The sequence below is a fragment of the Rhea pennata genome, chromosome 7, assembly GCF_028389875.1.
Source record: "Rhea pennata isolate bPtePen1 chromosome 7, bPtePen1.pri, whole genome shotgun sequence".
Lineage (NCBI taxonomy): Eukaryota > Metazoa > Chordata > Aves > Rheiformes > Rheidae > Rhea > Rhea pennata.
In genome coordinates, this window is record NC_084669.1 from 8,827,516 (window position 1) to 8,844,571 (window position 17,056).

At 33.7% G+C, this 17,056-nt stretch overlaps 1 protein-coding gene across 10 annotated transcripts in view; it reads right to left on the reverse strand.

Annotated features, from left to right (window-relative positions):
* ATRNL1 (attractin like 1) overlaps window positions 1-17,056 on the reverse strand; it is a 510,466-nt gene that overhangs the window by 365,264 nt on the left and 128,146 nt on the right. For all 10 annotated transcript variants that reach the window (XM_062580018.1, XM_062580017.1, XM_062580020.1 and 7 more), the window contains exons 17-18: window positions 9,261-9,474; window positions 5,169-5,357 (exon numbers count right to left, since the gene is read on the reverse strand). In XM_062580018.1, coding sequence (XP_062436002.1) covers window positions 5,169-5,357; window positions 9,261-9,474 — 403 coding nt within the window. The remainder of the gene's footprint in view (window positions 1-5,168; window positions 5,358-9,260; window positions 9,475-17,056) is intronic.

Consider the following 17,056-nt stretch of genomic DNA (forward strand, 5'->3'; position numbering starts at 1 on the left):
TAGAACCTATTAAAATACATATTCTGAAGTTACTGGTATCTCTTAATAATAAAGAACTACTGATTTTGTATATTTAGGAATATCATTAACAATTCACAGGTTTATCCGAGCTTTTTCTGCTACACCTTATATACTTAAAAAAAAAAATGATGTAACACAATCAAATGACCATCAGAATCATATGGACATTGATCAAAATGGGCCATTGTTTCTTCTTATATTAACTTTGCAGACACTTAAAAAATATACTTGAAAAGTATACATGAAATTCTGGAAGATCCTACCAGGAAGCCAGAAGTAGTCAAAGAAGTTTCTTTACAAATGTTATAAAATTTTCTTGTAGAAGACATTCAAATGGATACTACATTGTGATAATTAAAATCTTTAAAATATCTTGCAGAGCTCTACATATAGAGCTAGAACAGCATGATGTTTCATTTCTTTTATATTCCTTTCTTCACATTAAAAGTTAATTCTCAGGCAAATACTAGGAAAAAGTTTAAGTTAAACATGAAGTACACTTTAGTCTATGTTGATTCATAAGGCTGGCCTTGAAAAGGAAGCCTTTAGTGTCTTGTGAGTTATGTTCATGTATGCACACACCCAATACCACAAACAATGACACTTTTGTTGCAGATACTTGGCTAGTTATGTACAGACTATCTTAGGTAAAATGCATTTTATAGGAAAAGTACCAATTAGAAGTAAATTATGTAAGAGAACATACAACTTGCACAATGAACAGATGGCCAATATTCAATTATGGATTATATAAAAAGTTTTCGTAACAATAACATTCAACTTTGCATTAAAATGATTTGGGGAGGGGGATTAGGTTTTCCATTATAAGAAAGACTCAGAAAAGGTAATGCATAAAAATTGTTATTTTTGATGCATATGCAGAATGAGTCAATTAGCAAAGCCTATTCACTCTTACATGTGTCTCAGAGAATGAACAAGAAATTGTGCAGTCCATAAGCAAGACATATCTATCTAGCAATAATACAAAACCAAACATCATTATACTTGGATATCCATAAAGGACAAGTCTTGCTTAGCTACTGAAATCCTTTTAACATTTTTAAAATCTTCAACGAAAATTTCTTAACAACATGAAAAAAAAAACATAGGTAATGACAATTGTCACAGATTTACATAATTTTGAAAATCCATATAGGAAAAAGGTATGAAATTTAACTTAAATCACTGTGTGGAAGTTTCAGAGGCATTTTTCTCTGAAAAAAACAAAAAGAAAAGGAAGAATTAATCACTAACAGATAAAGAAGTTGAGGGCTACATAAGGCTGAATGATCTCATGTGGGCTAATTTTGAATTCAATTAAATGAGTGTTTACGACTCTCAAAATGACAAATTACGAAATTATGGAGCACTGCTGGTAACAGGAACTATGCAATCTTGTGTTTAAGATAGAGGTTTAAAAATTACTAAATAGCAATTACTCCAAATAATGACAGAACTTTCAGGAAGACCTCTAAACTTAAATAGGCTCTTAAAAGGGATATTTTGAGTAAGTAGCAAGCCTTGCTTTAGAGAAAAAGGTCTAATCACAAGAAGGTGCAATTTAAACACTAGGAAACATAAGCATGAATATAAATAGTGAAAACAGAAGAAGGATCAGAACTTATAAAACAAATGACAATGAACAGCAAACACATATGTATATGTGTATGCACACACGTGTGTACACACAGCACATAAGAGGAGAAGAAAAATGAGGTTACTAAAAAATAAGAACAGAGCAAAGAATTTACGGAACTAATTTATCACTTTGTAAACGATGCAGTAAAAGACACATTATTAGATCAGAGGCACATATATTGAAATCAAATATGTAGTTATGACTCCAGCTTGGACAATTTTATATTGACTGCTGTAGTCAATATTTTGTTGTCAAACTTTAATTTCCGCCTGTTATAGCATAACTATACACACTGTAACTTCCTAAACTCTCTTTCTTCCGATTATTCAATTTTAAAAAACACTGCTTATTGAAAGTGGCTAACCTAACCCACAGCTCATCCTGCCAAAACTGAGCTAAAGACTGAAAGCATTTTAAATATATCCCTGGCAGTGGCTGCGGTGATGAGCAGGGAAATGGAGGATGGTAACCTCTTAGCGTGGCTCAGCTTCTGCCAGAACATGGTGTCCACCAGTGTTCCCAGCTAGCTAGAGGACTCAACTCCAGAACAGCAATACTTGAATTAATGTTATAAAAGTTATGCTAAGGAGAATTGTTTCATTTTTAACTAAAAAAACTGGCAGCAGAACAAAGCTCTGACCTCAACAACTATTAAATCTGTTTAAAATCAGTAAAAATAATTAAAATAAAATATTCCAGTAGTCTGAAGATACGTGCAGATTTCATGAAAACAGGCAGTCAAGAATCAGAATGAGACCTTGAAAGGACACTAAAAAGAAGAAGAGCTAGAGCATGAGCTCTTGTATCATTAGACATCTAAGGATCTAAATGGGAGGAAACACTTTGTAAGTATCCCAAATGTGGAAAAAAGGAAAAAAACAAAATGGAGCTCCAATGTTCTTGGAAATCAAATCCAATTAAGCACATGATACAGACCAGTAGAAAAATCAGGCCTTATAGTTTAGAAGCTCAGTGATACAGATTTTGTTTTTTCATTACAATAGCAGAATACCAGAAACACGCAGAACATTTCGGGGGCAGGTTTAGCTCAGTTAAGAGTGTGGTGCTGCTGCTAATGCCAAGCTTGCGGGTTCAAACCCCATATGGGCTATGCTGAGGGTTGGACTAGATGATCTCCAGAGGTCCCTTCCAACCTTGCCATTCCATGATTCTGCAATGGCTTCCTTCTCCTTTCAAAGATGCAAAGTAGATAACCCAAGCAATTTTCAAGTTGACATTTATAAAGGTAGAAAATAAGTCTGATGTTTCAGTTGCACAGTCTTCATGGAAGAGAAAACAGAACAAAAGCTGGAAATCTTCAGCTATTCTGTGTAGTGGCATTGAGCTACAAAACTGAAAAGAACTTTCTCCTGAAAATGAGAAGGTATTATTTGCAGAAGAAGGGAATATACAAGGAGAAACTTTTTTTCCTTGAAATTCTAGAGGTGGTTCAAGATTGTTCTACTGTCAGCAATTCAATATAAAACTGTAATGGCAATTCAATATAAAATTAATAGATGGAAAACATGAGGAAGGTTGGAAGACAACTTTTTGGCAAGCAGGTATTAAAATGACAAAAATCTCAACAATGCAACAGTGCTCATTATTTCCCTTCTAAGTTGTGAAAATAAATGTAAAGTTCTCATTTTATGTGATTGTCACAAAAAATTTTGTCTTTTAAATCATGAATGTCTGCGTGAAGTTTCTTTTTCATTCACAGCAAAACATCCAAATACTAAGATACTAATCATGACAAAATAAAAAATAGAGGATTTTTTGCTTTAAAAGATGCAGTTACATTCAATTCTTCAAATAAGCAGAAACATTATGCCTTAAGAATGCACTTAATACCTCATTACCTCATCAACAATAAAGATGAATTTACCTAATAGAATTTTTAAGTTATCTAGACTGAGACAATGTCTAAATAACGTTTTATTCGGATCTTTATTTTCTTGTTTCATATGCAAAATACTTAGTTCTTTAAACCCTGAAAAAAATCTGTCCATGGACACTGATTCTTTTTTTCTTTAATTCCCTGATAGAATTTTAATTTTTATACAAAATTGCCCTTAATATAATACTGAATTGACATACAGCAAATCCTGGTTGGCTTATTCAATATGAAATTGTTACACACCTGATACAAATGACAAAACAATTCTCGTGTTCCCTATAGAGGGAGAATCTGCATAATGTGCAAATAATACTCTAACCCCAAAACAGGATTAAAAGGTTCAGGATTCTATTACGCATCCAATTTTAAAAATCTAAGCATCATTCATGTGGTGTTCTGTCAATTTCATCTCTAAATTTTAGATCTTACCTCCTTCTGCCACAATTCACTATCAATATCAAATACAAGTTCTCTTGGATTTCAGACATTTACCAGTGAGAAACATTTTAATCAAGGTTTTTAGGATAGTAATTTGTGAAAATACTAAGAACTAGCCTTCTGCAGGACGGTATCATACTTGTTTTTCTAAATAAACTGCATTGAGACAAGAATATAAGACATGAGGCAGCTTGCTTTAGTGTCTGCATGGATTATGACACCGATCCACACTGGAACTGCATGGCACTGAATTTAACAAGGTCTAGTTGCCACAGACTTAGGGGAAAAGTAACATTTGTGAATTGTATCCTGAAAGTTATATTAAGCACTCTTCTCCTAAAGAGTCATTGGACTGATTTCTGATAAAACACGCTTCCAAAAGAGAAATTTGGGGAGCATCTTTCCTGCTTGACAAATTAAGACATCATTTGCCTTTTGTTTCAAAAGGAAGAAATAAGTAATCTGATAAATTAATACAACCTAACCCAGTGTCATTTCGGACAAAAGTTTTCTCCATATCCTTTCATCTGCCTGATAGTCTAACAGAATTCCTGCTATTCTTGTGCACAGGGCAAACAATCTGTAAGCATCAGTAATTGGCATTTGCAGATAACAAGCAAGATCATTTGTTTTACAACTGCATTACAGTATTTTCAAGACCACTGTGATTATTAGCATGACATTATTTTATCTTTGCAAGCTAGAAAAATGGACTTCTTTGAATCTTTTGACAAAATATATCAGAATCTTAAGACTCTAGGAATTCAGCTCCTTTTTTAATAACTAGATTTCTGATAGTCTAAGGTCTATATACTATTAATCTAATTTTATCAGTATTTCATTTCAATTCATGGACATCAATTCACATTCTAATACTAGCCATGCAAAGAATAGTGGTATTTTTCCATATTTGAAAACAATAACCACTTTTTACTGGCTGTTTTAAAAGACTGAAAATGTTCTAACATAAAATAATTGTCAGTACTTTACATGTCTCCACCTAATACATACACAGTACTGACTACTAACATTAGTAGTATTGTAGGGTCATTCATAAATGAAATCTTTTTTTATCATTAGTGAATGTACTGAATCCTACTCATATAAATGTTCTAAGCGGAAAAAAATTATAATGTGATATTTAATAGAATAAATATTCATAAAGATACTCACGGGAGCATGTGGCTGTTTGCCATTCCAGACACTGTCCATATGGAAAGGAGATTATATAGGCGTTTGAGTCAACACATCGTTTTGTACTGCTGCACCACATACACTCCATACCATTACTTGTGCAGTTAGAACACGTTGTTCGCAAGGAGCATGGCTTTTTGCAGGGTCTAGCATTCTGATTGGGACTAACTGGAAAAGAACCACAAAAAATTCTAATTTCAAATACAAGTTCAATTTTTTTTTTAACCGTACGTTCTATTAGCAAAATCCTTGCTAAAATGAAAGTGATTGCTTCCTTAATTAGTTCTGAATAATTTAGTCCTGACTTATGATTTGGTATACAAATACAATAAGCTTTTATAGAAATTACTAACACTTAACATGAGTCATCCTGAGTCATACTTGAGCTCTAAGAGTCCTTTAAAAAGTGATCACAGCAATTTTACTTATACACTGAGACAGTAATATTATTAATATTCAGTGCCTAGAAATGCCAGTTACTTGCACACATACAACATAAAATGTGTCTCAAATTTCCACAATAGGTAACCTATAAAGTTCTGATCTATTGTTCTAGTTAGTTTAATAAGCAACAAATACTTTACGTATGACTTACTTATCTCTTAGAATTTTGCCCTATAGCATACATAAGAAAGTCACCGGAATGTAAAGGGACAGCAACAAAACGCTATTTAACATACACAAGATTTTTTATGCAGATCACATTCTGACTTAGGTTAGCAACGTATATTACCTTCAAAAGTTATAACATACACAAAAAGAACGTCTATGCCTTACTCTTGAATTTCTTTTTGATTTCAAATAAAACTGTGAAGTGTGCAAGAGTAGAGTAATTCTTGCACATAATCCACTGCAGAAGGGTCTGGCAGTACATTGGGATTAAGCCCTCAGATCTACTGCTATGTTTCTGCATATTATTGATTCACATTCAAAACCAGTCAAGCTCTCAAGACACACATCATCTTTGCTAATACTTTAAATCTCAATCAAGGCTCTTCCTGGACTTGATCCGCTCTGCATATATTAAAACTGTAATTTGTTATTAAAGATACAAAGAAAAAAAAATAACAAAAAATGATTGAACTGTGTAAGTATTGTCATATGCCAGAAGTCAGCTGCTGCAGTCTCTGGAACAGCTCAAGAACACACAGACACCAGTAACAGATGCATTATAAAAATATGTTATTCGTGTTCCACCTAGCCTATTCTTAACATTTTTAGGTCTTACATTGTGGTTGTATCCTTTACTCTCCTGAGAAACATCTGATAGATGAGTATGTGTATTAGCTTAACACTGTGAAAGACTAAATTAAATAGTTGGCAGTAACAAAAATTGTATAATATTTACTTTGCTGTCACATTACTATTTGGAATTGTTTATATGTTTAAATGAAGGGTTGATAAGAGTATGCTTTAGCTACGCAAGTAAACAATTCCAACTGAGCTTCACAGCAAAAACATCCCATTGACAGGCAGTGGTCTCAACATAAGCCTAGCAATGTAACTTCTTCAGATTTACAAAGACAATGGACAAAAATTTTAAGGGGAAATATGCAGAATTTCATATGGTCGGCCTCACAGCTACGAAGAGTATCATGAGACAATTAGAACATGAAAATGACATTATGAAAATACATAATGTTATGACAGAGGCCTAGGGTTGATCAGAGATACTGAGATTTACTTCTCATTAGCAAATGAAATAAGGCAAATAAAAAGAGAATATGCTGTAAGAAACTCTGAGAAGGCAGGGTTTTAAAAAATTCTTTAAAATCATCATCATCAGATGTACTTTTTATTTGCAATCCGGACAATGAGCAACCCTTTTAAAAGCTCCAGCAGCACACTTTGGTGACCTAACAGATAATGTAGCATGAATGGACCCCTAGTGGGCCCATATACAAGTACTTCTGATAGCTCTAGCATACAGCTTGAATTGCATGGCATATTTAGCACATTATGCAGGACTGCTCATAGTGTCCCTGAGCAACTACTGCTCTAGGTGCCATCACTGGTCACCAACTAATACCTAAGGGACTCTCAAAAGGGGCATCTGCTGCTAGGTTGCTTAAAGGATTCACACCTTATCATGAGCAGCAGTCTCCTGTGGATTTGGGTGGTTTCCCTGATTTTTTTTTTTTCCATCCTTGAAGAGAGGGGCTTATATTACATTCAAGCTAACACAGTAGCTTATGTTGGTTTAGTAATTTTAAGAAAAGGAAAGAAGGAAACTGGAGAGATTACATAGGCTTTGCTCTCACTTCTTTCTTCAGCCTCTAATACTTGATAAGAGCCCATAAACATTCAGCTTCTTTAAGGGGAAAAGGTTGGGAGTGAGGGGGGAGGAAGGCCCATCTGGATCATAATTACTCCCCCTTGAAAGCCACCACTGATCTCTATCTGGAGATTAGCATAACATCACAGTGTACTGTTACCAATTGTATTACATAACTGAGTTTTTCCTCCTGTTTGTAAAAATAGGAGTAAAAAAGATTAATCTTTAACATCACTTTTTAGGTAGCTGTCAGATGTTAGTAAAGCTAACAAAAGGGTATGGGCTTATATATAGATTTATATGCATACACATACATACATACATATATACATACATAGATACACACACACACCATACACATATATACATATACATGTATATGCACATAACTATATGAATATTTTTGTATGTATATACACATATGCAATATAAAACATATAAATGTAACATGTATGTATGTGACTATATACATGTGACATACAAATACATATGCATATATAAAAATATTACTCAGTATCTTAGCACACAAACTTTTGCTTCTGAAAGCACTTCCCCATTTTTGTGTGTTTAATAATTATGTAGTTATCATCAGCTCCATTTTGGGAATAAGGAAGACAATTTAAGGTCATGGAATCATGTTTAAGTCCTGTGACTCAAGCCACCAGACTACATAACTTTCTTATCACATTAGTTTAAAAGAAAATTATTTGTACCTTCAAAATTCTAGTTTGAATATGGAAAGAAAAACTCGCCTTAATTCAAGGAACATTTCAAGTACATAACAAGATTAGAGTAAGTGGAGTGTCAAGTAAGACTATGGCAATTACACTGAACAGTCTGTACTCTTAGGTACTTTTCAACATCTTTTACTTAAATTGTCAATGAATGAGCAGATAATGGGAATGCCTGTGTGATTAGAGTTAGTTTTGTATAGACTTTTGTAATATTGGACTGTTGTGGGTTAGACAAAATCATGAAGTGCAATCTATTTAATCTTCAATTATAGTCTCACAGAAAGCGAAGTCACAGTTTTGTTGTGTTTATTAACCCAAATCTGACCCTGAGATACAAACTGCAAATTACACCATAGACAGGATAGCTGCATTGGACAGACCCTTTGGTGAGACTAAGTATAACCATTTTTATATTTTATAATGTGATGAAATTCAGCCTCTAATTTCCGCATCCTTCCTTTAATGTAAGAAGAGTACAGCTAGAAGGTAGCACAATATATTTTTCAACCGTCAGATACAGTACTTTAGCTAGACAATAGTGGACCATCTTACTGAAGGATGCCAGTTAGTCACCTCTTTTCCACTTTCTTGGCAAAGTACTGAAAAAAGTCTCAAATCAGTATCTGCCACAGTAATCTTTACACACAAACAAATCAAAAGGATGAAAAGAGTCTTGGTTTTGTCAGTCTTGTAGATCACTAAAATATTCGCTGATGTTCAGTGAGATTCAGAAAGACGACTTGTTTTTGCAGCATCAGCCTTGTTGAACATCTCCACAGAATCTTTCATGCTGGAGTCACTGTTGTCATTGACAGCTACTGACTTTGAACCACAAGAGTTCTGGTATAATGCAGACTGAGCAATATAAGCTAATTCACAAATATTTGCTGCTTTAAGATTGTTTTCTAGATTAAAGTTTCGTATTTTTCAAGAAATAAAGCAAGGCTTTTTTCTTCTAATTATTTAATTCAGATCGTACAAAAATCCCTTTTAGCCAAATGAAAATCCAAATAGCTGGCTAATCACGATAGTAACAATAAATGGCTAAGAAAGATTGCTTACCAACAGGTTTTTCACAGACAAGACCATCTGCCATTGCAGTACATGGATTCGCTTTCAGACCAGCCACCTCTGCTCTTTCCAGATACGCACAGAAGCCAGAGTCATTTGGCTCTCCAGGAAGCCACTGCAGAGTTGTATTTGTAAAAGGAGACATGTCATCCCATCCCCAGTACGAGATGTTGATTTTGCGTAAACCAACCCAAGGTGAAATTTTCTATGAAACGGAACAAAACAAACATACGACAATGAATTAAATGCCTTTTTTTGGTTAAAACATTTCAAAGAATAGCCCAAAAGCAACAGCTTCCCTTTTTGAGAGAATTAGCAAAGCCTTCCCCTTATCTCATCAGTTACTGTCCATATAGTTTTTAATTTTTCTATCTTGTTGAAAACAAAAAAAATACACAATATGTTTCTGTTCTATTATGTCTGTTTTGTTTTGCATCAGTTCTGATTAATATCCGTTGATAAAGAGCTAGAAACCTGACAGAACACACATAATGAAACCATGTTTTTTCCAATGGTTGCTGTACAGATTACTAATTATAGGCCAATACGGGTAATGTAAATACACAAGTTAGCAGCAGCACTAGTGCAAACTTTGCATCTTAATTAACATTCCTTTATTACTTTCATCTTAATTAACATTCTTTTATTACTTTGATCTGACAAACAGAAAAATAAGAACAACCCTGTATTATAACCCTTGTTACCATTTAGGATATGCATTCTTATCTCTTACATTGTATAAAAATCCAACCCTAATTAGGTCATTTCCTTAAACAAACACATATTCCAGTATTCACAAATGTCACTATTTCTTGAATTATAAATAAGACGTTATACTTTTAAACAGAATTTATCAGAAATAATGATGATCTGTTATAATACATTTAGTAATTGTAAATAGTTATCAAATATCAGTAATATGTGACTGAAAACATACCAAATTATTTATTGAACAGTTGGAATTCAAGTTAGACTAGGCTAGATTTATTGGGGTTTTTTTGGTTTTAAGTACATTATATGAAAGGATTTCAACAGATATCTTAATTATACTTCAGGCAGGTTAGCGTTATGATTATTCTTTTTGAAAAATAAAAACTTGTAAAATTAAGTTAGGAGGTATTAAGATTTAGTTTAGAAAGAGTGCTGTGTTCCTACTTAGAATGTTTCTGAGCTGACAATGAACATATAAGTAGATATATGCCTTTATGCAGAGGCATCCCTTTCTGGTCATTGCCAACTATCAGGCTTCCAAAAACAGAGTTCTAGTTTAAATATTTACAGAAACAAAATGCAGTATCATTACGAACTGTATTAGACAAACATATTTCAAAAGCATTCTTATTTCATCTACATTTGAACAGTTTAAACAGCAAACATCTAAAAATCAATGAGTGAAAATTATATGGACCACCATATCTTTTAATTTTTGCCATTTTTATACATGAACAATGTATTTTCCAGAACACTTTAAGAAACATTCCAAGTAAAGGTTTAGAACAGCACATTACATATTGAATGCTGTACATATAAACTTTTTAATACATTAATACCTTATTTTTATCATCTAAAATATTTGTTACATTTAAAATTATTGCATCTTAGAAGTTTTAGTTATTGCTGATCCTTACATTAGATCTGAATATACTGACACTTGTGTAATTGGTCCTGTTTGCCCAGATAACAAAGAATATTCCAGCTGTGGTGAAAAGCATATCAGGCTGATGATGAAAACTGACTGGGCAGTATTGTAATTTGGAAAAACTCTTCTGAACTGGTAGCAGAGTGTCTCAGAACCCCTTAACTGATGACAAAGTCACAGGAAAGATCAGGGAAGCCAGAGCAACCTTAGGAGATAAAAGCAGCATCTCTGAAGTGAACAGCTTCAACTAAAAGTAATGCACTGTCATCATCATTCTTAATAGCTGCAGTATCTGAACAGTTTACAGTCACCAACTCATTTATCTCAAATTCCCTACATACTGTCTTTGGCGCTTTACTGGTGTAAACACAAGCTGAACACCTATTAGCACGCTATCAAGCACACACCATCAAAGCAACGCCCTTGCATGCTCCCTTAGTATGCACGTATATCCTAGCCATGTGGTTAGGATGCCAAAAACAGATTATACAAAGCATTTTTTTAATTCTAATTAAAATATGGTAAACAGCTGACAAGTAAGCCACCAAAATGCTCCAAGGACATGCCTAAAGCAAATATTCAATCGTGTGGCATTAATTCCACAATGTGGGAGACTACAGCTGAAGACCACTGTTGATAGCGGAGCTGTTATCACCAGGGTTTATCAGCAAAAACAACTGTCACTGTGCTGAACAAAAACCAACAGAGGAAAATAAATAGTGAAAAAGAATTCAGGAAATTCCACTAGTGACACCTGCAGCCACCAGTGTACTGTGACAAACTAAACAAACTAATTTCTCCCCAAATAAACCGTAAGAACTAACCCCTTTCTGTCAAACTGATGAAAAGTTTAGTCATTATAGTGAAGAGTCACTAAGTACTTGAAGTAACTGAGAGACTTCAAAGGTGCAGGATGCCAATCTGCATTTTCCTCTTCAGGCTTAAGAAATAAAGAGAAATAAACAACCTTCACTCAAACTCTATGATTGTTTGATTTAATTCAAAATGGATGTAGGAAACTGATTCTTTAAATATCTTGCCCAAGACACTCCTGAAGAGGAACAGAAAGCAGTGTTCACTATAGCCAGAACTCACTGATGTAAGATTTCAGCTTCCAAACCTCTTGAAAGAGCACTTATCAAATAAGGTAGGTGAAAAACACAGTAAAAACGAACTTTTCACGTCACAAAAACACTTCCTGACATGAATTTTGTCCCTAATATATCTAGAATTTTCTTCTCAAGTATATCAACTGCTTCTTTGGTGAATCAGGTGATCTTTGCTCATTATACAAGTGGAAAGGAAGTTCTCAGGGAGTCCTCTTGTTTTTCTCAAGCCCTTGATGATACATCAAGATGGCCAAAATCACAACCAAGAAACACACCCTATCATGGCTGCCTCTGCCATTTAGTCTTTTGCTTTGATTAAGCCTTGAAAGAGAGCCTGCATCTATATAACCAGAATCTTTTTGAAGAAGGAAAAGCTCCAACACACATGCAAACATGTACACATGCAAGCATGTCTTGGTAAAAATGGTGTAATTCCAGACACCTTTGTTGCACAGCCCTGGCTTGTTCTGCAGCTTAGCTTTTTGTTAGGGAGCTACACAATGCACAACTGGAAAAAATATTCAGATTTTTTTCTGTGATTTGGCTGCGTCTATCTCACTTTTTCAAGTTGACTATCCTGGTATCTAAAGTGTGTCACCGTTTTCCAGGCTGCTTCAAAGAAGTCCACTTTTGTTGGAATTGCCAATCTACTGGAGACAGAAGTGAGTGGTAATTTCAAAAGTACATGGCTTCTCCTATGGCTTTAGCATTACTGGAATTTTCCTTTAATACCAAATACTTGATCATGATGTGTTGCCACTGGAAAGGGTGCAAAAAACATCCCTGAACTTCAGAGGTCATCTGAGGCCTTTACTGTTCGAGTTCAGCATTACAGCTCCTGCCTCCTAAGAGAATCTATTTGGTTTCAGAACGGCTGGTATCGTCTGCTAGTTAACTTCTGTCAGAGCTACCTCCTCCTTCATTCCTCAAAGGCAGAGTAAAGGAAGGGAGCACTTGCTGTCTCTAATGAAGGTGTAAGACTTCCTTGACGCAGTGTGCTCTGTAACACTCTAACTTACAGGAAAAAACAACAGGCAATCTGGTTCAACTTGGGAATTCATCTACCTTTACTCCTTTAGAAACCAAAGCAATAATACAGACATTCCATCTTACAGCTGCCAGTACTAAGAAACTTGGTAAAAATCATGGTCATTTGGTTGTAACAAAGCACTATAGGGCATGCAGAGCAAAAATACACATTGCTATTCAGAATGATTTCAGTCCCACAGAGAGCTAGCATACAAGTAGATGTACCTTCAGAAGTTACATACTCATGAACAAACAATTCAAAGACAGACCAGTGACCTTCAATGGTATATGTATACTTTCCATTGATACAATACATAGAGCCAACAGGAAAATATATTACTCATGTTCCATTAATATCAAGCTCTACAGCTCTTCCTTTATTATGGAAAAATAAGATAGGCAGTATCAACAATTTCTTTGTTGAATTATAAAACAAAAAATGATTTCAATTTCAACCGAGATTATTTTCTAGCTAGCAGAAGTTTGTTTTGTAAAGTGTTTTCTTGAATATCAAAAAAAAGCTTCCTAATAATTGGAAAGATTCAGTAATTAAAATAACAGTATTCCATATTTTTATACAGTAGCTATCACAACACTTCTTTATTTGATATCTTCACCTGCCTAATACTTGACAATGACTGCTATTAATAAATAATACGAAAGCTTCCATTTTCCATAGACAACACACTAACCATTTGCTTTGAATTATAATGTGCATCTTTTAACCAAGATTCACAACCATATCTGGGGAATGATCTTCCATTTATGTCTCTAAAATATGTAACTTTAAAATACCATTATCATTTTAAACAATGATTTACCATTATTTTGGACATCAACACTGAACATTTGTTCTGTTGTTGTAAAAACAGAACTAAATGCTATACTTCATCACATCCTGATACATCCACAGAAAGTTTCCAAAACAAATGATAGCCTTGTGACTATATAATACAAATAATTATTCTTCAGAGGCTTTAGAAATTATTTCAATTACATTACGGATCTCAACATGAAATGGAATAGTTTACAAAATTTTGCCTTAATTTTTTTTCATGTGGGAAAAGGAAAAGATAGGGAGGAAGCAATGGCCCATGCAAACAAACATGAATTGTAACTACTTCTTCTATTTTTATACAATATGTATAGGCCAGAATTTCTTTAAAAGTGCTCACAGAATACAAGAGCTTATACTTCTGGCTTTCCAATTTGAGACAATCTTTTCCAGAATACAGTCACTCACCATGTTCTGAAAAATAATACCTGCTTTCAAATGTTTCAGTGGAGAATTTTTTAAAAAATAAAGCTGCAACATATACATACGAAAATCCTGGTTATACAACTCATATTAAAATAATATCAACAACTATCAAGCTTTCTCCAATAGTATTCCAGGGAGTAGTCTCAGTTGAAAAATAAGAAGGAAGAAGAAAAAGAAAGATTAGAAAACATGCAGAAACTATGAAAGTAAAAATTTACAATGAAACAAAACAGTACACAGCAGGTGCTCTCATCTGACTTAAGGAAGTTTGTAACGGGCCTTATAAAATATTAACCTTGCACTGGACCAATGTAGTCAAGTATGTCTTAAGAGCTATTCCATAGCTTTATTCTGTCCACTACATGATCTAAGATTTTGAACCATTTTTTAGACTATGTTTCTCCTCTCATCTATTTCTTTCTAGGCCAGTATTTAAAACATAGAGCTAGTCTTAGAAAGCTATACACTGAGGCTTGAAATCCAGCTGGTCAAGGTTTTGCCATTTTAATAGCATAATCTTTTATACCATTGATAACAAGTTGTCAAAAACCCTTCTAAGTGAGAAATCAAACTTGATGGTAAGTTAGAGAATATCTAGGAATTATTAAAATTAAAGACAAATTGCTGGGAAGGCTTTATTTTCATGTGACAGAAGATCAAAATGATGCATGCTAACAGAAGGTCTCCTGTCATTCTGTATGCAGTTAGGTCTGCAGTCCTACTTGGCTAAAAAATTTTCCTTATATTCAAATATTACAGGATTTTAATAAACACTGATGGCCAATAACTTCAAAAAGGTGCTCTTGTCTTATTCTACACCATCAAATTTTAATTTTCTTTTAAGTAATAATAATTATCTTTTAAGTAGTGTAATTATGGACTGTGTTTGGAGAGGAAGACTGTGTAACCTTAGCCGAAAAGCTGATACTTGGTGTTAATTCCAATATTTATTCACGGAAAATTTAAGTTAGGCTGTTACTCGGAGATCTACAAGGAATATTATCATTTATCATCACAAGACATTTTTCAGACACTACTGATGCCTCAGCACAAATTTAATGAGGATTGAATAATTTGCAGATGAGTGAAGTGAGCAAGTTTACCTTTACTGAATAGCCAATTGCTATCGAAGCTCATAATTCTCTTGTTTGAAAACCATGTAAATTACTGAAGACTCAGATACCTCTTTCAGAAATTTATCCCCATATTTGTTTAAATTTCTTTCATTTTCAGATTTTAAATAGCTCTATATGTGTATACTGCATACTTCTGACTCATTTTCTGATGTGTTTGTCACAATAGTATCTTACTACCGAACTCCAATGAACTTTTCAAGAACCATTTAAACATCATAATTTCTAGAAAATAGCTATTTCTGGAGAAAACATATAACTGAATCTTAAAAATCTTTAGTCCCTGAGTGTTTACACTCCAAAATCATTCATAGTTTTATAGGAGGATGCTTTCAGATAGTTTGTTCCTTTTCTGCATCATTATCAGCTTTCTAAAAAATAAAAATAAAATAAAATAAAAAATAACATAGTTATATGAAGAGTCATTTATAGCCATCCATTTCAGTTACTGCCTCACAGCTTGGCTGATTCTATGCATTGATTCTAATTGTGCTAGATTTTTGTGATACATTTATCCAGTGAATGATACATTATAAGCAAGGGAAGGCAAGCTTCATTGTATGAGTGAGGCATATCTTTTAGATTCAATGATGAAATCCAAATGTAACTACTAGTGGAGGTGATGCATTAGGTCCTAACAACAGTTAATTCTCCAACTGCTTTCATATTTTCCTGCTGTGGAGTTGGTTATGAAAAGCTATGTAAAATTTGGCAAATAGAGGTAACTATTTTCAACCACAGAAAAGAATAATAATAATTATTCCTGTGAAGTTTCAATTTAAATATCCTTGAACTTTCCTCTTCATTGAAGACAATCTTCTGGAAATTCAGGTTCTATTCTCTGGCATTCAAAGTGAGTTGAGTCCCACTTCCTGAAGGCAGGAAAGTGGTTAAGTAGCTGAAATACAGTAGTAAAGTGAGACTGTGAGAAACTGTAGTAAAGAGACTAATCCAGACAAAATGAGATGTCAGCTTCACAACAACCAAACATGAGAACATTAGATAAAAATGTCAAAACTAAACTTTTGACATTAAAATGTTCGGTCCTCTGGGAATACTTTGAGCTGACAACGGAGAATGGTATTGTGCAAAACTCGCTAATTAACTACAACTATTACTAAAGAATGCTTAATTCTGAAAACAGTGAGTTAAAGGAAAAGTTGCAAGCAGTTTATATAATCACACACATTGTTCAAATTTTTTCTTATCTTTGTTTATGCTTTCTACAACAAAATTAGATCTTCTCAGGGTTTACTGCATCATGGCAAGGAAATTTTTATTTGGAGTTAAACTCAACAGCTGCGAGCAAGCTCTCAAGAGAAGTAATTGCATTTTTAAATGAGTATACACAACGTTTTAATATTAGTAGGAACTATCAATTAATCTTATATTGCAAAAACTATTAATTAACCTTATATTGCTGCCGTTTTATCCTATATTGCCGAAATCCCCACTTTCATAATATTTTGCTTACTTGGTCAAAGAAAAAGTGTCAACCTTCTTTTTGCCTTGGAATGGGAAGGCAATCTATCCATTGTATTTACTTTCACATTCCCTTAACAAATTTAATTTATTTTCAATGAAAAATACAAATTAGTCATTAAATTATTGGTCAT